Source organism: Suillus subalutaceus (genome assembly GCF_016647625.1).
Source record: "Suillus subalutaceus strain FC151 chromosome Unknown DFJ58scaffold_11, whole genome shotgun sequence".
NCBI classification, from domain to species: Eukaryota; Fungi; Basidiomycota; class Agaricomycetes; order Boletales; family Suillaceae; genus Suillus; species Suillus subalutaceus.
In genome coordinates, this window is record NW_024540260.1 from 318062 (window position 1) to 339414 (window position 21353).

Genomic DNA, 21353 nt, shown 5'->3' on the forward strand with positions numbered 1-21353 from the left:
GCTTGCCTTCGAAACTTCCTGCGGAAAAGGAAAAGCGAGCAAAGAAAAAAATCGGTGCTGCGCCCGAGGCTGAAGAGGCAAAGCAAAGCCCTTCGGCAGACTCCCAAGCCATGGATATAGAAACCCAAGATGCCACGCTAGTAGATAGCCAAGCTCACCCTGACCCGTCAGATGTACAGATGGACACCCAGCCTCTAGACATGGACGACGAACCCATTGAATGGCCGGATTCACCACTGGCTGCTGCCGTCGACGATGACAATTAGATCCTACTTGTTTCTCTCGTTTTTCCTTTCATTCATCATTGTAGGCACATTATCAATGAATCTGGATTGTGTATCTAGAGCTATCTAATGACACGTTCGCCCGTAGTTTAAAAAGATAGGTTATGATTAAATCGTATCTGACTAACTTCATCATGCTTCAATACACCGCTTCTTCACAACGCTGAAGCCGCCAAGAAAGATATTAACTGACTGCAATCGTCCATTGAAGTCAAATAAGTCGTGCTGCCAATCATGTGTAACCTGCTCGAGGCGGGCAAGAGACCGCTGAGGATGAGAGCGACGTTTACCGGGGACTCGATGGGTGAATTGCCGAGGGCGAGCAATTGGTGATCCTCGTTGCAGATTCTACCGCCAGGGCGTTTGAATTCCATGCCATCCAGCTTGGTACCATCGATGAGAGTGAAGTCAAAGTGGAGCAGAGCCGAAGCAAAATGATTATTCCGTGGAATGTTGTGTCCTGGAAATCAAGATAGCGGTTGATTTCAAAGACTTGGAGCTTAGGTTAGGCTCTCACAAGTTGGCACAGCCTGCTCCGTCAGACATGGAAATGTCATAGCCATCGTCAATAAGCAACCGGGTAAATCGTGGTATGACGCGAAGACCTCCGTTAATGTGCGAAGATTGACAGAGAGTGGAGGATCCAAGTATGTCGTTATCGCATATCTCTTGAAGGATGGCTAAGAACGGGGAGAGCATCATTGTAATGGCAAGGACACGAGGTCCCAAGGGACGAAAGGACGGCGAGAAGAGCGGGCCTGGAAGCTGCAGGAGACATCCTCACTTGGAGGTTCACTAACATTAGGGAAGGTACGAAAGCCATGCGCAAGAGATCTGCAGCTCTTCGGGTACCATTGGCATTAATCCATGACAACTTGACTAGGTTCGGAAACAATTTGGAGGACACAGGTGCATGACGGTTCCTCTATATGTGCTGCAATGCTAAGTGGCCTTCGAATAAATGTGATATTTTGAAGGAAACGAGTGAGACGTAACGGTACGGGAAGAACGATCTCGATATAGCTGAGTACACAAACGTTGCTGATGCCGGCATTAGGAATACTCTTACGGTAGGATTGTTTTCCTGATTTGAAGTATCCATCCATGGCCCGTCGCCGATATCGTGGCACCTTCGAATCTTCAAGCTCATCAGAATCAGACAATAACACTTCCCCAACTCCTCCAGTAGAGAATATCGAGTCCTCAAAAGGCAAGAGAAAGCTATTAGATAATGACGATGTCAACAAAACGGAGGGTTCAGAACGTCTACGATCGTAAGTTTATTGTATTGTACTATAGTATAGACTTAATCTCGTGTTTTCAGGCAAAAAAAGGTTGTCAGCGGGGACAAGTAAGTATATGCAGCTCTTATCATCTAAATGCCTCACAATGTGCGCCTTGTAACTTAGTGAAGAGCCAAGCCACCCAGAACATCCCCAGGACCCGGGAGAGACACACATCACTGGAGGGCAACAAGTCGTCATTACTGGTATGTCACGGTGATATTGATCTCCGTTCAACACGTCTTGACTGATTTCCAAGCCGTTTGCGCAACTGATCTCGCTTTTGGTCTCCGACGGATCCCTGCTGGCTTCCATGTGGCAGTCAAGACCGACGGCGCTGAATTCCAGACAAGCAACAGGCCTGTACACGTAGATCAGACTGTCGTCGTATGGAATGAACCCATACTTCTGTAAGTTGTCCTTAATCTCATCTTTCCTGCTGGGATTGAGAAAGACTCTAGGCCATACGAGCAATATTCTAAAATTCGAGTCACCGTTTATGCCTCATTTGAGTTGGGTCCCATGCTCTGTCACGGAGAAGTCCTCCGCACATTCGAGATCTCCGTCAGAGAATTACTGGATTGCAGTGAAAAGTCACATCGTTAGTAATGTCCATTTCAAATAACACCTGGCAGATGCTAACGAGTATCACAGCCATAATCTTTCAGCCCAAACAGGGAGAAGCCGTGTCCGCGTGTACCTTACTGTTTATGACAGTTGGGCAGCTACTTTCTGATGAAAACAACGCCGCAGTCCTTTGCCCCCTGACTACTGTAAGTGATCAATGCAGTCTGACAGTCTGATGCTGAGAGCTTGTGATGTGTAGGTTACATTTGATAACATGTATGCGTTACTACTGAAGATGGACACCGGACATCGTCTTCTCGCACGATACCGTAGGACGCAGAACAATAGGGATCTCGACCAGTCTATAAATCACTTTGAACATGCCTTGGATATCTGCCCCATGGATCATCCCTGCCACCTTGCAGTACTGTTCAATCTGGCTACCGCAAAGCTTGTTAATTGCCAGGTTAATGAAACATACCTCAACCTCGACATCCCTGTCTCTGTCTTTCAAGACGCTCTTGATTTACGTCCCTCCTGGTCATCCAGACCGACCCGTCACCCAGCTCTATTTTGCCATTTCTCTGTTGTCTCATTTCGCAAGACGAGGATTTCAAACGGATGCTGATACGGCCAAAGAGTTACTGAGCGAAGTCCTCGATGTTTGCCACACCAACAGCCACATTTACAGAGCAGCTTTGTTTACAATCGAAAAATCTGCTCTGCATCCGGCTGGAAACACTGATGCAAGTAATCTTGCGCAGGAGCGGCCTGCTGCATCCATGCTTCCGTTATCGCCAAATCAACTTGTTCATCGAGCACTGCAGTGTTTGCAAATAGATGATCCCCATGCCTTAGATGAAGTGATACCCCTTTATTACGATGCACTGGGATACTACAATACCATGCATGCTTGCCGAGGACAATTGCTATGTAGTCTGGGTATGATGCTGTGCATTCGCTTCAAGCGTCAAGGCAACGACAAAGATTTGGATCAGGGTATTGCACTTCAGAGTGAAGTGCTGGCTTTGCGCCCTGTCGGTCACACATATTGGTCCAACTCATTGAATAATCTTGCAACTCAACTCTCCACCCACTTTCATCACCGAGGCAATGACGAAGACTTGGATCAGGCCATTGCACTTCACAGGGAAGCACTGACTTTGTGCCCTGTCGGTCACACGGGTCGGTCCTTGTCATTGAGTAATCTTGGTAGTCAACTCTCCGTCTGCTTTGATCACTGAGGCGATGGCGAAGACCTGGATGAGGCTATTGCACTTCAGAGGGAAGCGCTGGCTTTACTCCCTGTCGGTCACACAGATCGGTCCTCGTCATTGAGTCATCTTGCAATTCAACTCTCCATCCGCTTTGATCACCGAGGCAATGGCGAAGACTTGGATCAGGCTATTGAACTTCAGAGGGAAGCACTGGTTTTGTGCCCTGTCAGTCACACAGTTCGGTCTGTGTCATTGAGTAATCTTGCAGCTCGACTCTTCACTCGCTTTCATCACCGAGGCAATGACAAAGACTTAGATCAGGCTATTGCGCTTCACAGAGAAGCGCTAGCTTTATGCCCTGTCAGTCACACAGATTGGTCCTCATCATTGGGTAGTCTTGCGAATGGACTCTCCACCCGCTTTGATCACCGAGGCAACGGCGAAGATTTGGATGAGGCTATTGCGCTTCACAGAGAAGCGCTGGCTTTGCTCCCTGTCAGTCACACAGATCGGTCCATGTCATTGAATAATCTTGCGAGCCAACTCTCCACCTGCTTTCATCACAGAGGCAACGACGAAGACCTGAATCAAGCTATTGCATTCCAGAGGGAAGCACTGGCTTTGTGCCCTGTCAGTCACACAGATCGGTTCAAGTCATTGGGTAGTCTTGTGAATGAACTCTCCATCCGCTTTCATCACCGAGGCGACGACGAAGACCTGAATCAGGCTATTGCACTTCAGAGGGAAGTGCTGGCTTTGTGCCCTGTTGGTCACACAGATCGGCCCAAGTTATTGAATAATTTTGTGAGTGGACTCTCCACCCGCTTCGAGCACCGAGGTAATGGTGAATACCTCAATAAGTCACGAGAGCATCTCCACTGTGCCTTGACTCTGTTAACGCAACATGATCCTCATCGATCAATGGTCCATAATTCACTAGCTACCGTCTATCTGTTGTTCCATCAATCAGGACTTGAAGGCACTGGCGCAGGTGATGCTGACAGTCTTCTGAATGCTGCCATGGATCATCTCAAGGCAGCAGCAAATATTATCTCTGGAGGTTTGCTACATCGCCTACGAGCAAGTCTACGCTTGATTCACCATGCTAGTCAACATTCACATGGTACTGAACTGGAGGCATATGCGACTTTCATGCGGACACTTACATGTCTGTAACAGCCTCAGTGTCGTCTTGTTGTAATGTCATGAAGGGATTCCCAAGTACACTTGCCGTGAATGCTGCGTCATGTGCTCTTCGTAGTGGTGACGTGTGTCGTGCTGTTGAGCTGTTGGAACAAGGCAGGACTCTCATCTGGACCCAGATGACACGACTGCGCACTCCTCTTGATAGCCTCCAGACTCGCGGCGATCATGCAGTGGCCTTGATGAAGAGATTCAGAGATCTCAGCTCCCTCCTCGGTAAACCTCCTGCGAGCCATCTAGAAGGGACTCCAAGAGTTGATGTAGAAGCAGAAGCAACCCGGTATAGACGTCTAGTGGAGGACTGGAATAGAGCTGTAGAGGAGATCCGGAAGATCGAGGACTTCTCTCGCTTCTTACTTCCTCCCATGTTCTCCGATCTTCAAGATGCAGCTCGTGATGGGCCTATCATCGTGCTCATCGCCAGCAAGTCGTCTTGCGATGCCATTATTATCCCACACAAGCAACCTCCGACTAGTATTCAACTCTCTACTAATCTTGAGAAACTCCAGATGTTGGTGATCAAATTCCAACGCACAAGTAGACCAGCACTGACAAAAGCCTTGATGGAGTTGTGGGACGACATCGTCCGCCCAGTGGTCGAGAATCTGGGCAGATATGCATGACGAGGTTCCCGAATATGGTGGTGCCCGACGTCTCTCTTCAATTTCTTGCCGTTGCACGCTGCTGGCAAGTACAGGAGACATGGGCAGTTTCTTTCACAGCTCCACATCTCTTCATACATGCCATCGCTTACTGCGCTGATAAAGGCTCGCAGACAAGACAGGTCCCTGTCGGTGTCCTTTGCTGCCATTGGTCAGAATCTCCCAGCCGGTGCTTCATTCACTCTGGATTGTGTGGAATCTGAACTGGAATTAGTGCAGAGTCTTTTACCTCCTCCCCCAACTGTTTCCTTCACCAAGATAATGAGCGTTGATGCAATGAGATCGATGGCACTATGCGCGCTGCGAGATCATACTTGGCTTCATTTTTTGTGTCACAGGACACAGAATTACGAGGATCCCTTCAATTCGGCCCTTCTCATGCGTGACCAGCCACTTTCACTTCTTGATATCACACAAACGGATCTGTCTCGCCATGAATTTGCATTTCTTTCTGCCTGTGAAACAGCAGTCGGTGACCATGATACTCCTGACGAAGCGATACACCTAGTGGCTGGCCTGCAATTTGCTGGGGTCAAGAGCATCGTTGGGACATTATGGAAGGTCAACGATAGTACTGTGCAACGCTTAGTCGAGGCATTCTACAAAAACTTTTGCGGGGATGGCACAATGAATTCCAAGCGAGCTGCTCAAGTGCTGCACCGAGCAGTCCAGTTGTTGGCCTCTGACATGGACATGCCCTTGGACCAGCGCATAGTGTTCATACATATTGGCATATGATCAATTCCGTGCGTCCTCCCGCCCTGTTGATTAAAGCATTGAGACAATCTGATGACTTGGTGTGTAGCATCCAGTGGGTTTTCAGTGAGGATGAAATATTGGGGAAAGATATATGATGATAGATTCAAACTTTTCAAAGAGACTTGCAATGCAATCTTGTTGCACGAAGCACACCACATCTCGTACAGTCACATAATTGTAACGGAAAGTCACGGTGTAGTCACACTGGCAGTAGGCTTGACACTGTGGATTAGACATTAGGAAGATATATACGAGTGTACCAGTAGCTAGTTGTAGTAATCTAATTGAATATGTATTGCGGACTGCCGGAGTAATATGAACTGTGACTATTAGGATGCCCAAACAGGAATGGCTGTGATACGACAGGAGTGGTTGTTGAGAGTACAGCGGGGCCAACTTGAACATGATGTGACCGGTTTGGATACATAATGGAGAGACTCGGAGATCCTTGCATTTGCGGGAAAAAAGGTGGTTGTGGGTGGAACATATCGTTGGCTGCCGTGGGGAGAGAAGTATTGGCTGAAGGTGTTGAGCTTTCACTCGAAGTCAGGTTGGCAATGGCATCGGGCCTGCCGGTGCGTCGTTTTGAACCATATATCGCTGAAAATCGAGGGTTATCTGCAAGAACTGCGCGAATGTCAGGATCTTTCAAGTGAGCTTTGATCCGTGCTGAGAGATCAGCAATTTTTCCATCTCTCGAGAGTCCAAGTGCTCCAGCGAGTGCTTCCAGATTTTCTTTCCATTTATAAGATGTGAAGGGACTGTCAAACGTTCTTGTCGTGATGCTGTTGTGAATGCGTGCGATACGAGCTTCTTCGTCCAACTTTTTCTTGTCCTCCTCAAGCCCTTCTTTCTCTCTCCTCGCCCCCGCACCTGCCTCGAACGACTCTTTGAACTCCGGAGCTGTAACATAACGAACTTTGACCTTTGTTGTTGTGCAAGTTTTCTTTCTCCTCTCGTTTTCAGCTCTCACCCGCCAGTCTTGATTTTCACGCTGCGCGATAGTACAATGAGCATTCGCAGCGTCAATCAGTGCAGTTTGCATAGCAACGACCTCCATGAGTGTTTGATTTTGAGCGTAAAGTTGCTGGATGTGTTCCCAGAGCTTCTCCTTGCTTGATGCCATGACCTGGACATGTGACATAGGACGTATGAGAGCTTGAGATGGTGCGGGGGTAGATGAGCGTGTGATCATGGAAGTCGAAACTTTGGGTAGAAGCTGAGACGAGCCTGCGACAAGCGATGATGGATGGATGGTGGAAAAGTTCGAGGATCCTGGGAGAACCTGTGCTGTGCTTATGAATTGATCTCGCACAGTCTGTGGGGGTACCTGAAGGAAAATTGAGTTGCGACAAAATTGTTGAGGGAGTGCTTACATTGTGAGCTATGGCAGCACTGCGAAAACTGCCATGAACACCAGTCAAGGTATCACGGATGGCAGCTTGAATGCGAACTTCTTTGGTGGGATCTCGGGGACCTTTCTGCTTCCCACCGACTCGAGTGCGCGCCATACGTGCAGCGAGTAGACGCGTCGAGACGCGTTGCCACTAATGCGTTGAGTTTAAACTCCGCTGCGGCAGTGGACGGCAGGTGACAATGGAGGTGACAAAAGCCTTTGTCACAACCAAACATTTATCTCTCTTGTTTCTTGTCCAAATGCATCTGTCTAAGCTCGTAAGACGATCTTGTGTAGTATTATTTCAAATAGATGTAGTAGGAAAAGTGTGGTTTTTGAGGGATGCACGAAATGTGGTGTGAGCGAGTGGTAACCAATAGTAGTTTGATTATTACAGAGCACATAGAGTATTACGTATGTCACAGGTCACACTACTTCGTATGCTCTCTCCAGATCTGTCGGTCGATTCTATTAGCGCGTTCAATTATTGCTTCAAGCTGAGATGCCCCGTCAAAAACCACTGCCTCTGGGGTACGTTAATGACCACGGCTACACGGCACTGGTGAAGATCAGTCTCTCAAACTTGTCTGTGACTCCGTGTCTGTGTTATCCCCTGAAGACTTGCGGCTTTGCATCAAAACTCTCGGACAATTCGGTCGACAAGCCGATACGAACTTTGCGCTTACTGCCGCAGAAAGCCTTCTCTGGACTGTGTCGGATTCGATCCAGGCAAAGCGCAAGGATGCAGAAATGGAACCTAAATATAGCACGCTGGCGGCTGTGGATGTGTCTGCTGCTGGAAGTTCTGGGTCTTTGTACTGACGCTAGGCACCAAGTTTGTGTAGGTGCCATCCAGACCCTTTTCCGTGCAATGCAACTTACGGCGCCACGCTTACGCTGGATACTTGGAATGACTGCATATGGAAGATCACATTCCCGCTACTCGACGCGATATCTATCGAAACCTGGCGCAGTGCCTTTGAGCCCGGAACTCTGCTGAATTCTGGCCTGGCAGCACTCATCCCGGAACACGTGACAAGAACCAGTGCGTGGCAGTGGGGATTTGGAACAGGTGGGATAACGACTTGCGAAAGATAAAGACTTTCACTGTCACTAAGTACTGATAAGTTCTTCATATCGACAAACTTGACTGAAATCTAGATCATCAACGCATCGCTCATAGGGGTGAGCAAAGGCCTAGATCATCAGCGCCCTTGGCAGCCACGTCTAGCCATGTCTATAAAAATTCTAACGTGGGTTCCGTCCTACGAACACTATACATATATCTCGATGATGATGTTCCCCTACGTGGGACACCGCTCGGAGTCCTTGGCGTCTCTTACTCGTACTCTGCTACTGTCCGCCTACCATGTTGTCTTCGAGGCCCAACAGTCTTGCAGATCTATTTGTGACGGCGCCCAACACTCCTTTAAACCTCGGTCAACCCCTAGAACCTCCCAGAGCATCTTATCTGACATCGGCTCCAGAAACTGCTGCCAGCCCGCGCGATTCGTACGCTGAATCGTCAGATAATGTCTCTCCATCAGTGCAAGAGAATGAGAAACGCCATACCATAGCTTACGGCCAAGAATCGAGAGCAGAACCTGGGTTGGAAAATCCATCCATCTTTAGGCGACCTCTATTTTGGCTCATCGCTTTCGCCGTCGTTGCTGTTGTTGTCGTTGCTGTCGTTCTCCCAATATACTTTGTTGTTATCAAACCTCACAATTATAGTACCAATGGAGCTTCTGTAGGTGGGTCAGGTAGCGGCAACTCCACATCTCCAACTGGAATAACTACGACCGGAGGAAACGGCTCCCTTATCACAGTGGCTGATGGCATGACATTCACTTACTTGAATCCCTTTGGAGGCATCTGTAAGCTCTATCATTTATTTATGGCTTGCAACTATGGTTGCGGTTGAGTTGTTATGAACTGGTGTACCTTCTTCAGTGCCATCTACGGATGCTACACAATTGATATTTAATATGTCTCTTGTGCAGTTAAAGGGTCTATGTTCTGCTAATGCAAATTCCAGAGGGCTGCCTAGTGTTGTCATCTTCTCATATATTCCTCTTGGCCAAACATTTCGTTCTTACTGGTTATTTGCAGGGGTGGACAACCCAAACGACCCTTTCAACAATGACGCTTATCCTAACTCATGGACCCCTCCACTTAACTCTAGCTGGACTTGGGGAGTAGACAAGATTTACGGGTTAGTTTCATTTGGTCACATCTGGGATACATTCACATGTGGAATGCGGACCATGTACAGTGTCAACCTTGGTGGGCTTTTTGTTCTAGAACCCTTCATTACACCCGCCCTTTGGGAGAAGTATCCGGGTGCAATTGACGAGTGGACCCTGAGCACGCTCATGGCGGCGGATACAGCCAGCGGCGGACTCCGACAGATAGAGACCCATTACAGTACCTTTATTGTAAGTACATTTCGCTTAGCTTCTTTGAGCTTTGAGCCAGAATAACGCTTGTAGACCGAGCAGGACATCGCCGAAATTGCTGGAGCTGGATTGAATTGGATCCGTTTACCTATCCCTTTCTGGGCGATTGAGACATGGGACTTCGAGCCCTTCCTCGAGAAAGTCTGTTGGCCGTGAGTACTGCGCTTCTGAACCATTGTATGAACGTTTTTCCATCTTCTGATCGTGGTGACGTCAGCTACATCCTGCGTGTTCTTCAATGGGCACGAAAATATGGGATTAGAGTGAATCTCGATCTGCATACCATCCCCGGATCTCAGAATGGTACGTGGCAGAGTGTGCATCATTACTCATGTTGTGGAAACTCAAGATCGGCATGCAGGATTTAACCACTCCGGCAAAAGCGGCTCTATCAACTTTCTGAATGGAGTCATGGGACTCGCCAACGCCCAGCGTGCGCTTGATTATATTAGGATCATTACCGAGTTCATATCCCAGCCTGAGTGGGTTGATGTTGTCTCCGTGTTCAGCATTGTCAATGAGCCCATGGGCCCTACCATTGGAACAGACCAGATCAAAACGTTGTACGTCTTGATATGCTTGTATGCGCTAGCATGTCCTAATAGCCACCTTGCCGTTTAAGTTATCTCCTTGCGCATGATATGATCCGCAATATCACCGGTTACGGAGAAGGGCACGGGCCCTACATTGCCATTCATGATGGTTATATAGGGACGGAAGCCTGGGCAAATTTCTTGCAAGGTTCTGATCGAATCATACTTGACACCCATCCTTATTTTGCGTTCTTCGAGGGTCAGTCTGATTGGTCGCCCATTGCGACTGGTACTGGGTTAAGCGCTGGAGGCATTTGGCCACAGAAGGCGTGCAATTCATTGAGCCCTGGCATCAATACCAGGTGTGCGTTTTTCGCGCCGAGTGACACCGTTCTAACTTTACCATAGTCAGACCGCATTCGGTATAACCATCGCGGGGGAATTTAGTAACGGTTACAATGATTGTGGATTGTACCTCACAGGTGTTGGGGGTACTGCTAGCTATGGAACAGCGTGTTCTCTCTTCTTAGACTCTTCGCAATGGAACGACACCATGAAAGCAGGTCTTCACGAATTCGCGCTGGCTAGTATGGACACTTTGCAGGACTGGTTTTTCTGGACTTGGAAGGTTGGTCTGAATTTATGCTAGTCAATGCGAGCCTCACTCAAGCTTATCGGTGACTCTTACAGATAGGAAACTCATCCACGACCAATAGTGTCCAGTCTCCCCTGTGGTCTTATCAGTTGGGTCTCCAGAATGGTTGGATCCCTACTGATCCCCGCACTGCCGTAGGCACCTGTGCAGCGTTGGGAGTGATTGGTCCACAGTTCGATGGGGTTTATCAAGCCTATCAAACAGGAGGTCCTGGAGCTGGCACCATCGTCGCCTCCGAGGTCACATCTTATGGCCAGTTTCCACCAACACCTATCAACGGTCTTCCACTTGGAGCAATCCAATCCCTCCTCCCCACCTATACGTCCACTAGTGCAGTTGCAACTCTTCCGCCTCCCACATTCTCTCCGAGTCCTTCTCCATCAGTTAGCGCCGGGAACGGCTGGTTCGATTCGGGAGATACGGGTTTGGCGCCAACACAAGTACAAGGCTGCACGTACCCAAATGCATGGGATGCTGTTAGTTCAGCCATGCCCACAGCGCTTTGTCCTTCTACAGGTGGCGCCACTCACGTCACCACGTCACTTTCGTCTAGTCGTTGACTGTCGAAAATGGCACCAAAGGGTATATCAGGATGCCTGGCATCACGACCCGAGCTTCTGCGTAGTCTAGCGTTTTGTGGAGGCGCCGTTGAGCATACCAAGGTAATCTGAATGTACGGACGCTAGTTTTCTTGATGTTACTCGCACATTGTAATACTTATCGCATTCTAAGTAGTCCTCGATCGCTTATCGAACTGTGTTTTGTTGTTGCCACAGTTGACGTTTTGTACTGCTAGGAATTAGTAGCAGAGGACTCTAACCATTGACTATGTATTTTCAGTGTCGTGCCATGATCCAGATTGAGCAGGACGACTCTAATCTCCTTGTCTTCCCGGTTTCGGTTTTCGAAGGTACCCTTTGCATTTTCCGCAAATTAAAGGTGAGGAATCGGAAGCTGGCAAGCACTCAAAAAGACACTGGCAGTAACATGACAAGCTGCATCAGTATGCCGTTGACATGTTATATATATCCATTTGTATACGCGTTTCTGAGCTTCGTATGTAAGTGAAGGCCAGACATGTCACGCCGATCTGCCTGCAATCTGGGTTTATGGCAAGTTAGCGGGTGTCACAGCGATAGGGGTAAGCTCTGTGGCCGATCATGGCCATGGCCATTAGCTGTCAGACAGCAATATTCAGGTGTTGAAATCCCTTTGTCGTCATAAACCAGTGAGGTAGGTAGTACAAGTGTTGCACGTTCAGGATGATCGTGTGGACTACGCACGTATACAGTGAGCAGCCGTGTGGAATGACGAGCAAATGATTATACTTAGTACTACAAAACTATACAATGTATCAAGAAATGTGCGACAGTCCATTTCGTAATACATTGTATAGTTTTGTCGTCGTAAACCAGTGAGGTAGATAGTACAAGTTCAGGATGATCGTGTCAGTGAGCAGCCGTGTGAAATGACGAGCAAACGATTATACTTAGTACTACAAAACTATACAATGTATCAAGAAATGACACTGCAACAGTCGCGAGCAGAAACGACTCGGAACAACTGCCAATCGCGACAAACGTTGAAGCTTGAAGTCGCGCGAACCGAGTCCTATGCCATTCTGGGGGTATTCTGCACGAACAGTATCGTAAAAGGCGGGACCGTCCTGCAGCTCCACAAGTAAACAAAAGAAGTAAAGGGAACAAAGTGAAATCCGGTCTATCGATATGAAAGTAGCTGTAGTCTGGGCGTCCTGGCACGGACGATTTGGTAGAGAACTGTTGGCACAGTACAGGAGAAAGAAAAAAGCATCGATCATGTGACTCACTGTATTACAGTTTGTCACGCGGACGAAATTTAGTCTGTTGCACTAACATCGACGCAGCAGTAGCACTACTACCATCCTTATGTTCCATTCCTTCCTGCTTCTAATTTCTTTCGATTAGTTTTGAAGGAGTTGTGATGGTGAGTCACCATATTGCTCTTAGGTTGGATTTGCAGACTGACGGGTGCCTATAGTCAGCCCCAAAAATTATCATACAAATTCTCGTCACAGGTGCACAAATTTTCGGAAAGGCGCTATTTGAAGCAGGAAAGCAGGCGGCCAAAAGTGCGTCCTTCAGTATTTTACTTTGATGATTCCGGTATTCACATCTTTCGTTTCGTCAATTGCAGATGCAAAGCATACCCCGGAAGGCGCGATAGGATCAGATATTGCAGGCGTTCGGAATGCTACCTCTGGCTCTTTGACAGATAAACTTACCCGAGAACACCGTATGACACTGGACGAGGCCCATCTTATTCTGAATCTAAAGCAAGGAGAATCCCTTGAGAATGTGTTGAAGGTGAATTCGTACTGCTTTGTCGACTTTTTTTTTTTTGACTGCATGTCATACTGACCGCCATGCCAGAATTACGAACATTTATTCAAGGTAAACGGTCCCCGGCCAGCCCCAGACCCACCGACAACTGGGGCAAAAGCGGGAAAACAGCCTGCTCCGCCTACACATTCTCATTACCTTCAGTCGAAAGTTGTGCGTGCCCGGGAGCGTATCGAGGCAGAGATGCGCGTTGCGAAGGAGGAAGATTCAATGCCTCCGCCTCCTTCGGGTTCAGCACAAGGGAACACGGGAGGCTTGAGTTAACTTCTCTCGTGATTACTTATATCCGCTTTCCATACGTTTTGTTGATTTTAGATAAACCTAATGCACATCCCAATTCACTCACTATCTGCGCGCGCGCTGTTCCAATGATAACGGCGAGGGACCGTCTGCCAAAGTACACGAAAGGCAAGCTCTTACTGTAGACATTCGATAGCTTGAATTCCATTCTACAGACCTCCACAGTTCAGAACGCAACACAATATGTCGGCGGTCTACAACGAATAACAGTCAAGTCATGCTACGTCCCGAATGAGGTGCTCAGACACAATTGTATTGATTCTCGGATCGATGTCTCCAAGGATCTCGAGGGTCTCGTGCTGTTCAGTCGATTATCAACCTGCACCATGGTAGTCAAAAACGGGCAGGTACGTACCCACAAACGCTTTGAAACCTCCCTTCCTTCCGCGCTGAGAGTATAATCACTCTCTTCGGTAACTTCGCAGCTAGACAGGTAGTGGCCATGCCGTTCCCTTTCACCGGGCTCGATTGCCGCATGGACAAGTGTCCGACTGCCCATCTCAGTGGTGCGTGCCACTAACCCTTTGTAAATTCTCACCGCAAACTTGAAGAGTGGATTTGATTCGACTTCTCGCGTAAGACGGGAGTGGCAAGAACCGGGATTGACCGCCGAAACTGCAACCAAAGTTGGTGTAGGAAGTCGAAAAGACAGCTCACGGATGAACATCACTTCGAGGACTGCACATGACGGAGTGGTGAGCACAATAATGCATGCACTCTGTCACTCACGCTTGGATAGGAAGTAGCGGTTCATCATTACGCTGCTGCGTGTTATTAGTGCTCCAGGAAAAGACGTTAATGAAACTTGCCTACGGGTGCAATATGCCTCATCGTTGATTGTTTCGATGATACTAGGCCATTTGTCTGCCCCTTTTAGTCTGTTGGCTAAATAATGACACTCGCTAGACACAATAACCAGTCTTGAGGCATGCTCAGGAGTCCCTGCCTTGACGAGATGAGGCAGCATCAATAGACTCAACAGAGCAGTTGACAAGTAATTCACTTGAAATCTATGGAAATTCTCGAGGTAAAGCAACTGCGATAATTGTAAAGCACTCACGTAGTTTCATAGCCATCGGGGGTTTTCGTGTACTTCATCGTCGATATGCCGGCATTGGCGATAAGAACATTGGCTATGCAGCCCTTCGCTTCAAAATGGTCCACAAAAGAACGCACTGAATCGAATGAGCATAGCTCAAGAGGCCAGGATTCAATACCAGTCATGCCAGACCGGATCTCCACGTCTATACAAGTCATAAAATCCCCTGATAACCTTCAGAAGGTTCATGCATACCTGCTTTTGATCGTTCGCACTTGACTTCGTCTCTGCTGGTGATCAACAGGCTCTTAGGTTTCAGCTGTGCTAAATGCACAGCAGCTTCGTTTCCGAGCCCGACATTAGCACCGACCACGACCAGCGACTGGTCGCTGACGTCCGCAGTGGAGATAGGAAGCTTTGTCCATTGCTCGCGAAGATACCCAAAAATGGTGAGCTTGCCCATTATGCCTTAGCTGTGCAACTTCAGGCTGGGGGGCTAGCCCGTATGGATGGTATATGGTGGCCTTATTATTCCAAAATATAATGGCACCCTTATATACTATTCCCAGGTAGATCGGCTCTCTATTGCCAGAGGCAAGGACCTTTACATCGCTCTGGGATACGCAGAGGTAAGTACTAGCGCGATTTCTGTGCAGCCACAATGTTATACAGTAGCGCCACTGACAGCGCCTCGGACTTCACCGGCAATACTGCGTTTCGGTTTAATTCGTGGGTTATATATTGAACCAGTGCTATGGGCAGCCGCTGTGTCAATGGCCGATCACGCGTGCAAAACTTGGGTTCAGTACTTCAGATTCTTAAATCGGAAAGGAAAGGCGATGGTAAGAATGCAGTGGTCTAAAAAGCTGCTATTGTACGTACAGTATGTCCAGTTTTGAAAATTGGAACACATAATATGTCCGCAACTGCAGACCGTCTTGTGACAAAACCCTCCCCCGCCTATCGCGGGAGTCGGGAAAGCCTGCAAAGTCAAGCTTAGGCGATTTGCGGAGCAACCAGAGTTTTGCCAACCGGTCTGGCAAAACTGGTTGCGCCTGGCCCACGGCAGAACTCATGGGAAGGAAGGGCCCGGGTGGCAGAACCTGGCAGAACTCCAGGGTGTCCGAGATGTAATTTAGATCTGAATTCAATAGAACATGAAAACCAGCGTCCCGAAAGTAAGATGGTGCCTGCTGGAGAACGCCCCCTTGCGTCACTGATCGACGACAATTTAGAGCGCCTGGAACTAGTTGAGAACCGCTCGAATCTGGAAATGCAAATAATGCGGCGACACTGATAATTTATCAGGTGATCGAATCCACTGGGGTCGTGATAACAACCTACTGAATCGTCTTACCAAGCTCTGTACAAATGCAACTGCTCTTCGGCGCCAAGTAGCCCGCTGTCACTTGTTCAACCAAGCTCAAGTTGGAGATTTGGAAGTTTTGAGAAAGTCGCATGAAATACCCAGGCCCGGAGCTTGAAGTCCCAGTCAGACGTCTTCGAGTTCGTTGTTCCTGTTCAAAGGCAAAACAAGAAGTGTGTAAAGTGTTTCGAATGCCACTGATGCTGCTACACTGCTCCAAGTCCTCCATCATCGAGAGCTCTGACTACCTCTCGCACCTGGTCCTCAGTCGACCACTCTATCGACACCGTCACCACACCCTCCTCATTCTCAGGGCTCTCCAGCGTCTTCAACTGACTATCCAACATCTCAACCTTCATGAAATGCCCCTGGCGTTTCATCATTCGGTCCATGAGCACCTCCCGCGAGCCTTTCATATAAACAAAGCACGTCGGAAGCTTTCCCGAGTGCTTCGACTCCTCTGCTTCCGACAGAGTTTCACCCCTTAGTACTGACCGGTAACTCCCCTTTAGCGCCGAGCACGCGATGAGGATACCCGGTTTCTGGTCTTCATCCCTCACAGGACTCGGCACATGCATCCCGTGGTCATCCCCAAGTTGACTCAGAATGCTACTGACAGCCGTCCTGCGGATAGTTTCCAGCCAGGGCCGGCGATCTGCGTCTGTGAGAGGTTCTCCACGTGACATCTTGTCTACATTAGATTGCGGATGAAGGTCGTCGCCGTCGATGAACGGGAGACGGAGAGCCTTTGATAGCGCAGCGCCGAGAGTAGATTTGCCTGTACCAGATACGCCCTGAGAGTATAGTGAGCATGTCGTGAGTGATACCAGTACTTGGAATTGCAAGCGAGAAGTAGACATACCATCACTACCAAGAATACCGCATCGCTTATGTTCCGATCAACAAGAGGCTTGCTCTCCACTGAGGAATTAAAGTCGACAGCCGTATTATTTCCCCCTCTGTCCTCGGAATATGTTGGCGCCTCGGAGTACACACTCGGAAGAGACATGACGAGTCACGATAGCGTTACCACAACGTTGATGCGACTGATGTAGTGCCCTGTGCTTGACCTCGGTGTGACTTTGTGTTCCTTGGCTAACCGGACGTTTGGAAAAATAATCCCACGACAAAATTAGGATGTGATTGATGACGATGGCCGGTGAGGAAGAGGAGATGTAGCCAGGCGAGTACCATATATCACGGACGCAGAACTGATCATGATTCAATACCGTGGGGGAGTCGCCGAGTCGGAGCACGCCAATATTATTGTTTTTTTATTCGGCGTTCAAAGTGTATGCAGGTGCACGGAATCGTAATCTTCCGCAGTCAGGCCACATAGACGGAAGACTCAGCTGCCGACAATCGTGTCTTCTTGACAACGGATGTTTCGGGGAGACCTTCCCATTTTAGTGCCCAACGTTGGGATTCGTTCATCGGAGTAGAGTACAGGTTTCTTTGGCTTTCCGTATAACATTATCCTAAAATCCGTTCATATAAAGGGTGTACAAATCTGCAGTTGCGCGAATTCGCGAAAGAAAACGTGAAGGCCCGTAGTGAAATCGATGAACGGAACGCAGAACTGTTCAACTGAGGGCCAAGAGGGGTCGAGTCTAAGTTACTAGGCAAATGCCGGCGACCCCCCACCTGACCCGACGCGTACGCCAACTCAATCTGAGAGAACGCGTCAGTGACAAGTTCCATCTTAATAGTGCGCTCCTTCCTCCTCATCCCCTGATTAATCAACCATGGTATGTACACTTTATAAGCCTTATTGACATACGAGCGCTCACATCAATCATTTGTGCAGGCCCGAAGATATGACAGTATGTATCCTAGCAGCTACAACTTGCTGAATCGCATATGGATTGACTCGAAACATTGATTTACAGGTCGAACAACAATATTCTCTCCGGAAGGTGCGTAATTAACATTATAAACTGAATGCTTTGATCTGACTCGCTCGCCATACACAGGCCGGCTTTACCAAAGTACGCTCATCAGAGAATCGCAGATGCCTGGCAATCTAACCCTGTTATTCAAGTCGAATATGCCATGGAAGCTATCTCACACGCAGGAACAGTCCTCGGCGTACTCGCAAAGGACGGAGTTGTCCTGGCCGCTGAGAAAGCGTGTCACAGGGAAGCTGCTTGATCTTTCTAGTGCGAAAGAAGGCGGGGGCTATGGCGGCAGTGGAGAGAAAATGTTCTTATTAAACTCGTGAGTACTACCCCCAAGTGCCCAGGAAGCCCTTTTATTTCTGGGTTTTGCAGAAATGTAATCGGAGGCGTTGCAGGCATCACGTCTGATGCGAATTCGCTGGTGAACTACGCGCGGACTGTGGCACAACAACATCTTTTGCAGTATAATGATGATATACCGGTCGAGCTTCTTGCACAACGATTGTGCGATATGAAGCAAGGATATACGCAATTCGGAGGTCTGTTAATCTTTTCCCACCAATTCGTTTGTCTTGGCTTTAACGAGATGTCGTCTAGGTCTACGTCCTTTCGGTGTCTCCCTGCTATATGCAGGCTATGACCCACATTACCATTTCCAACTGTACCATTCCGACCCATCTGGCAACTACTCCGGGTGGAAAGCAACATGCATCGGGGCGAACAATGGCACAGCACAGAGCTTACTGAAGCAAGAATACAAAGACGACTTGGGCGTCGAGGAAGCTATCGGGCTCGTACTGAGGGTAATGAGCAAGACGATGGACAGCACGACTCTTGGAAGCGAAAAGCGTAAGCACGTCCTACTTTCTTACCCAAATACAGTGCTAACCTGTACTCGACAGTCGAATTTGCAGTCCTCACATACGACGAAGCAGCGAAAGCACCAAAAGCCAAGATATACAAGCCTGCAGAAATTGATGCTCTGCTTCGGGCGGAAGGGCTTGCGAAGAAGGATGAGGATGCAGAGATGAAGTAATTGATCATACTCGTAGCTGTATTCGTGTACAACAATTTCTTCAACCTTCGGAGTGAGCAAGGTATATTAATTATGAGGCGTAGAAGGAACCAGCATCGTCATTAATATTCGTCTATGGTCTGTCTACATTAGACCTGGGGCCTTGATAGAAGGAAGACATGGAGTGATAGACGCGATGTAAGCAGGAGTGATATACATATTGATAGCAACTTCTCCCATGTTCACAGATCAATGACATGCCATCCCCTTGTCAGCAGGGCCGTTTAGCTCTATAGTATCACCCAAGATGTAGTGTCCCACAGCGGCACCAAGGATAACTGCAAAAATCAGGTATGCCTGTGCGCAAACGAATCAGTCAGTGTCCGAAAAAACGAGCAGTCAGACATACATTGTACGTCATGAATACAAGCATCAAAAAGAAAGACAAGCCCACGCTGGCTCCATACAGCACAGCGCGCAGCGCACGATAGAGAGGGGGCACGGCGAATCTAAAGACAAAGGAAAGCGAGTCAGTTAAATCAAAGCAAGAGCATATGGATATAGCAGCACCCACCCCTGCTTCCTCGCGACCCTCAACCCATTCAACAAGCCTCTCTCCTCAGCACTGTCACCATGACGTTCAGGCGAGCTCTGCCCACTCGCGGTAAGCGGCGTTCTGCGTCCGCTCTGAATCCTCAATTTCACACCGATGCGCTTATCAAAGTCCTTCGAGAAGACTCGGAGGTACTCGTAGAGCATACCTAGAGCTACGATAGCTAGGAAGGAGAAGAAAAATTGGAGGTTAGAGTGGATGTGCCATTGTCTGAATACGACACATGTGTCAATGATTTGGGTGTTCCTGGATGGGGGTGTAAGTATGGGGTGGGTGGGGTTGGGTGGGGTTGGGTGGGACGTACCAGAGCATGTTCATTGAGCATCTTGCAGCCATGTCATGTGCGCCGTGATCCATTGTGGTTGACGGTGGAGTGCGTAAATTACTGGTGTTTCAGTTGCCAAGGTCTCGAATGAGAATGCTTGGGAGTCTTCCAACTCCGGATACAGTCAAGAGTTGCTACCGTGACGTGGCCCTAGTACAGTTGCGGACAAGCAAAGTCCGCAAATTCGATTAGGAGCTCAGATTTCGCTAACTTTACAAACTACATTTTAATTCAGCGCGAGGCACAAAACTAGCATATGTAGTAGATCCGGGTAGTACGCAGGTACCTCGAGGCAGCTTTCCTATTGTTAACTTTTCATCAAAACCCTTCCATAGATGAGATATTTCGAATCTTCGGAAGCACGCCTCACCAGGACAGAAATTGGGCTTGAGCTATAAAAGGTCAGGGCCTCCCAGGAGGCTTGGCTAGCAGCCGAGCTGCAGAAGCTTAATGCCCGGAAGAAAGCCAGCCAAGAGGAGTACCTGGCTAAGTTGGCGATTTACGACGAGGAGTTGAACTTCGGCCGTGTTGGCGGAGTTTACATGGGAATCGAAATTTGCGGGTAACGACTTGCTGCAGGATTGAGCTTGCCTGTTTAGCAGTATCTGATGAAGAATTGATGTTTCGCGCGACGCGAACTGGTTGGTTTTAGCCACCTTCCTGGTTGTTATTGAGATCCGATCGATATTTGTTCTCGGGAAACTCTGACTAGTAGGATATACTTACAATGAGATCATGAAAGAACCATGTTGTGACCGTCGTCTGCCAGGTAACCCACAACAGAGAGACAGCACCGAACCCACGGTTTGAGATTCTTGATGCGGTTCGCCCTGTTTTCGGTCGGATGATGCCTGCGAAGAAATTATCAGACCCAGCACACCCAAGAAATACACACCTGCTTATCTCGTGCAGCGACTTAGACAGCATGAGAACCACAACAAGAGGAGCCAGTTTGTCCTGGCCATCGGTGGAGTTGGCAGAGAGCGGAAAAGAAAAGTGAGCATGTGGGACAGGCGACCAAGATGTAACCTGTGTTTTGCTGAGTTTCGATTGGAACAACATGAGGACTGCCACGAGAGGAACTACTAGCTTGTCTTGGCCATCGGTGGAGTTTTTGACTCCGTCGTTGGGCAGAGAACGGAAAGGAAAAGTGAGGACAGGCGACCGAGATGTAACCTGGGCTTTCATGTGGTTCAATCACTTCATTCGTCATTGTTGTGAGAACAGTGGAGGAACGAGGCAAGGCGTGCACTGGCAAAGAAATAAGCAGGTCTAATTGTTGGTATATGAATCGAATCTAGAACTTGTCTAGAATCGTCAAAAGCCTGGTGAGATTCAGAATTCATCAGCGTCTGGGATATCGCGTAGCATTAACACGCTGTAATTCAAATACTTGGT

General features: G+C 48.4%; 10 protein-coding genes across 10 annotated transcripts; 5 read left to right on the forward strand and 5 right to left on the reverse strand.

Annotated features, from left to right (window-relative positions):
- Nucleotides 1-2916: 2916 nt before the first annotated feature.
- DFJ58DRAFT_714049 (CHAT domain-containing protein) lies at nucleotides 2917-5954 on the forward strand (the record flags this gene model as incomplete). Its single annotated transcript, XM_041383975.1, has 10 exons — nucleotides 2917-3323; nucleotides 3351-3360; nucleotides 3403-3869; nucleotides 3891-3981; nucleotides 4006-4116; nucleotides 4141-4155; nucleotides 4183-4195; nucleotides 4343-4523; nucleotides 4574-5091; nucleotides 5182-5954. 10 exons carry the CDS (start codon nucleotides 2917-2919, stop codon nucleotides 5952-5954), a joined length of 2586 nt encoding a protein of 861 aa, XP_041248800.1.
- A 235-nt stretch (nucleotides 5955-6189) lies between these two features.
- DFJ58DRAFT_765163 (uncharacterized protein) lies at nucleotides 6190-7598 on the reverse strand. The gene is made up of 2 exons (XM_041388738.1): nucleotides 7352-7598; nucleotides 6190-7305 (listed from the first exon to the last, which is right to left on the reverse strand). The coding sequence occupies exons 1-2, from the start codon at nucleotides 7484-7486 to the stop codon at nucleotides 6256-6258; spliced, it is 1185 nt and encodes a 394-aa protein (XP_041248801.1). The 5' UTR covers nucleotides 7487-7598; the 3' UTR covers nucleotides 6190-6255.
- On the forward strand, nucleotides 7535-8488 carry DFJ58DRAFT_43527 (uncharacterized protein). The gene has a single exon (XM_041380393.1). The coding sequence runs from the start codon at nucleotides 7874-7876 to the stop codon at nucleotides 8369-8371; it is 498 nt and encodes a 165-aa protein (XP_041248802.1). The 5' UTR covers nucleotides 7535-7873; the 3' UTR covers nucleotides 8372-8488.
- DFJ58DRAFT_765166 (glycoside hydrolase family 5 protein) lies at nucleotides 8386-11812 on the forward strand. Its single transcript, XM_041388739.1, is given in 12 exon segments — nucleotides 8386-8411; nucleotides 8571-8636; nucleotides 8696-9248; nucleotides 9484-9583; nucleotides 9599-9600; nucleotides 9646-9809; nucleotides 9864-9982; nucleotides 10048-10133; nucleotides 10192-10393; nucleotides 10453-10725; nucleotides 10772-10991; nucleotides 11054-11812. The coding sequence occupies 10 exon segments, from the start codon at nucleotides 8741-8743 to the stop codon at nucleotides 11576-11578; spliced, it is 2199 nt and encodes a 732-aa protein (XP_041248803.1). The 5' UTR covers nucleotides 8386-8411; nucleotides 8571-8636; nucleotides 8696-8740; the 3' UTR covers nucleotides 11579-11812.
- A 1076-nt stretch (nucleotides 11813-12888) lies between these two features.
- Nucleotides 12889-13745, forward strand: DFJ58DRAFT_678250 (protein transporter). The gene is made up of 4 exons (XM_041383161.1): nucleotides 12889-12983; nucleotides 13038-13128; nucleotides 13194-13363; nucleotides 13430-13745. The coding sequence occupies exons 1-4, from the start codon at nucleotides 12981-12983 to the stop codon at nucleotides 13661-13663; spliced, it is 498 nt and encodes a 165-aa protein (XP_041248804.1). The 5' UTR covers nucleotides 12889-12980; the 3' UTR covers nucleotides 13664-13745.
- A 29-nt stretch (nucleotides 13746-13774) lies between these two features.
- DFJ58DRAFT_904178 (short-chain dehydrogenase) lies at nucleotides 13775-15307 on the reverse strand. The gene is made up of 6 exons (XM_041394900.1): nucleotides 14994-15307; nucleotides 14760-14943; nucleotides 14509-14709; nucleotides 14429-14460; nucleotides 14055-14377; nucleotides 13775-13998 (listed from the first exon to the last, which is right to left on the reverse strand). Exons 1-6 carry the CDS (start codon nucleotides 15199-15201, stop codon nucleotides 13915-13917), a joined length of 1032 nt encoding a protein of 343 aa, XP_041248805.1. The 5' UTR covers nucleotides 15202-15307; the 3' UTR covers nucleotides 13775-13914.
- Nucleotides 15308-16255: 948 nt separating this feature from the next.
- Nucleotides 16256-17345, reverse strand: DFJ58DRAFT_43581 (P-loop containing nucleoside triphosphate hydrolase protein). The gene is made up of 2 exons (XM_041380396.1): nucleotides 16967-17345; nucleotides 16256-16898 (listed from the first exon to the last, which is right to left on the reverse strand). The coding sequence occupies exons 1-2, from the start codon at nucleotides 17111-17113 to the stop codon at nucleotides 16311-16313; spliced, it is 735 nt and encodes a 244-aa protein (XP_041248806.1). The 5' UTR covers nucleotides 17114-17345; the 3' UTR covers nucleotides 16256-16310.
- A 350-nt stretch (nucleotides 17346-17695) lies between these two features.
- Nucleotides 17696-19116, forward strand: DFJ58DRAFT_765180 (nucleophile aminohydrolase). The gene is made up of 6 exons (XM_041388740.1): nucleotides 17696-17852; nucleotides 18157-18233; nucleotides 18265-18321; nucleotides 18375-18541; nucleotides 18600-18851; nucleotides 18905-19116. Exons 2-6 carry the CDS (start codon nucleotides 18157-18159, stop codon nucleotides 19036-19038), a joined length of 687 nt encoding a protein of 228 aa, XP_041248807.1. The 5' UTR covers nucleotides 17696-17852; the 3' UTR covers nucleotides 19039-19116.
- Nucleotides 19117-20141, reverse strand: DFJ58DRAFT_742383 (copper transporter). Its single transcript, XM_041387190.1, has 4 exons — nucleotides 19935-20141; nucleotides 19592-19876; nucleotides 19427-19526; nucleotides 19117-19374 (listed from the first exon to the last, which is right to left on the reverse strand). Exons 1-4 carry the CDS (start codon nucleotides 19985-19987, stop codon nucleotides 19267-19269), a joined length of 546 nt encoding a protein of 181 aa, XP_041248808.1. The 5' UTR covers nucleotides 19988-20141; the 3' UTR covers nucleotides 19117-19266.
- A 105-nt stretch (nucleotides 20142-20246) lies between these two features.
- DFJ58DRAFT_765186 (uncharacterized protein) lies at nucleotides 20247-21331 on the reverse strand. Its single transcript, XM_041388741.1, has 3 exons — nucleotides 20861-21331; nucleotides 20682-20808; nucleotides 20247-20615 (listed from the first exon to the last, which is right to left on the reverse strand). Exons 1-3 carry the CDS (start codon nucleotides 21141-21143, stop codon nucleotides 20381-20383), a joined length of 645 nt encoding a protein of 214 aa, XP_041248809.1. The 5' UTR covers nucleotides 21144-21331; the 3' UTR covers nucleotides 20247-20380.
- Nucleotides 21332-21353: the final 22 nt, after the last annotated feature.

Excerpts from the sequence above, each read along its gene's own strand:
- DFJ58DRAFT_765163 (XM_041388738.1), bottom strand. The coding sequence starts at position 7,486 with ATGGCGCGCACTCGAGTCGGTGGGAAGCAGAAAGGTCCCCGAGATCCC. Across the intron at positions 7,306-7,351 it reads GTGCTGCCATAGCTCACAAT|GTACCCCCACAGACTGTGCG; the intron begins GTAAGCACTCCC and ends ATTTTCCTTCAG.
- DFJ58DRAFT_43527 (XM_041380393.1), top strand. The coding sequence starts at position 7,874 with ATGCCCCGTCAAAAACCACTGCCTCTGGGGTACGTTAATGACCACGGC.
- DFJ58DRAFT_765166 (XM_041388739.1), top strand. The coding sequence starts at position 8,741 with ATGTTGTCTTCGAGGCCCAACAGTCTTGCAGATCTATTTGTGACGGCG. Across the intron at positions 9,810-9,863 it reads CCCATTACAGTACCTTTATT|ACCGAGCAGGACATCGCCGA; the intron begins GTAAGTACATTT and ends TAACGCTTGTAG. Across the intron at positions 10,992-11,053 it reads GGTTTTTCTGGACTTGGAAG|ATAGGAAACTCATCCACGAC; the intron begins GTTGGTCTGAAT and ends TGACTCTTACAG.
- DFJ58DRAFT_678250 (XM_041383161.1), top strand. Across the intron at positions 13,129-13,193 it reads AGGAAAGCAGGCGGCCAAAA|ATGCAAAGCATACCCCGGAA; the intron begins GTGCGTCCTTCA and ends CGTCAATTGCAG. Across the intron at positions 13,364-13,429 it reads CCCTTGAGAATGTGTTGAAG|AATTACGAACATTTATTCAA; the intron begins GTGAATTCGTAC and ends CCGCCATGCCAG.
- DFJ58DRAFT_904178 (XM_041394900.1), bottom strand. The coding sequence starts at position 15,201 with ATGGGCAAGCTCACCATTTTTGGGTATCTTCGCGAGCAATGGACAAAG. Across the intron at positions 14,461-14,508 it reads GAGGCATATTGCACCCGTAG|CGTAATGATGAACCGCTACT; the intron begins GCAAGTTTCATT and ends AACACGCAGCAG. Across the intron at positions 14,378-14,428 it reads CCGCTACTTCCTATCCAAGC|TCCTCGAAGTGATGTTCATC; the intron begins GTGAGTGACAGA and ends CGTCATGTGCAG.
- DFJ58DRAFT_43581 (XM_041380396.1), bottom strand. The coding sequence starts at position 17,113 with ATGTCTCTTCCGAGTGTGTACTCCGAGGCGCCAACATATTCCGAGGAC. Across the intron at positions 16,899-16,966 it reads CGGTATTCTTGGTAGTGATG|GGCGTATCTGGTACAGGCAA; the intron begins GTATGTCTACTT and ends CTATACTCTCAG.
- DFJ58DRAFT_765180 (XM_041388740.1), top strand. The coding sequence starts at position 18,157 with ATGGAAGCTATCTCACACGCAGGAACAGTCCTCGGCGTACTCGCAAAG. Across the intron at positions 18,234-18,264 it reads GTCCTGGCCGCTGAGAAAGC|TGCGAAAGAAGGCGGGGGCT; the intron begins GTGTCACAGGGA and ends TGATCTTTCTAG. Across the intron at positions 18,542-18,599 it reads AGGATATACGCAATTCGGAG|GTCTACGTCCTTTCGGTGTC; the intron begins GTCTGTTAATCT and ends GATGTCGTCTAG.
- DFJ58DRAFT_742383 (XM_041387190.1), bottom strand. The coding sequence starts at position 19,987 with ATGGATCACGGCGCACATGACATGGCTGCAAGATGCTCAATGAACATG. Across the intron at positions 19,877-19,934 it reads TGCTCAATGAACATGCTCTG|GAACACCCAAATCATTGACA; the intron begins GTACGTCCCACC and ends ACCCCCATCCAG. Across the intron at positions 19,527-19,591 it reads AGGGTCGCGAGGAAGCAGGG|ATTCGCCGTGCCCCCTCTCT; the intron begins GTGGGTGCTGCT and ends CTTTGTCTTTAG.
- DFJ58DRAFT_765186 (XM_041388741.1), bottom strand. The coding sequence starts at position 21,143 with ATGAAAGCCCAGGTTACATCTCGGTCGCCTGTCCTCACTTTTCCTTTC. Across the intron at positions 20,809-20,860 it reads GCTGTCTAAGTCGCTGCACG|AGGCATCATCCGACCGAAAA; the intron begins AGATAAGCAGGT and ends TAATTTCTTCGC. Across the intron at positions 20,616-20,681 it reads GGTTCTTTCATGATCTCATT|GAAGGTGGCTAAAACCAACC; the intron begins GTAAGTATATCC and ends AATAACAACCAG.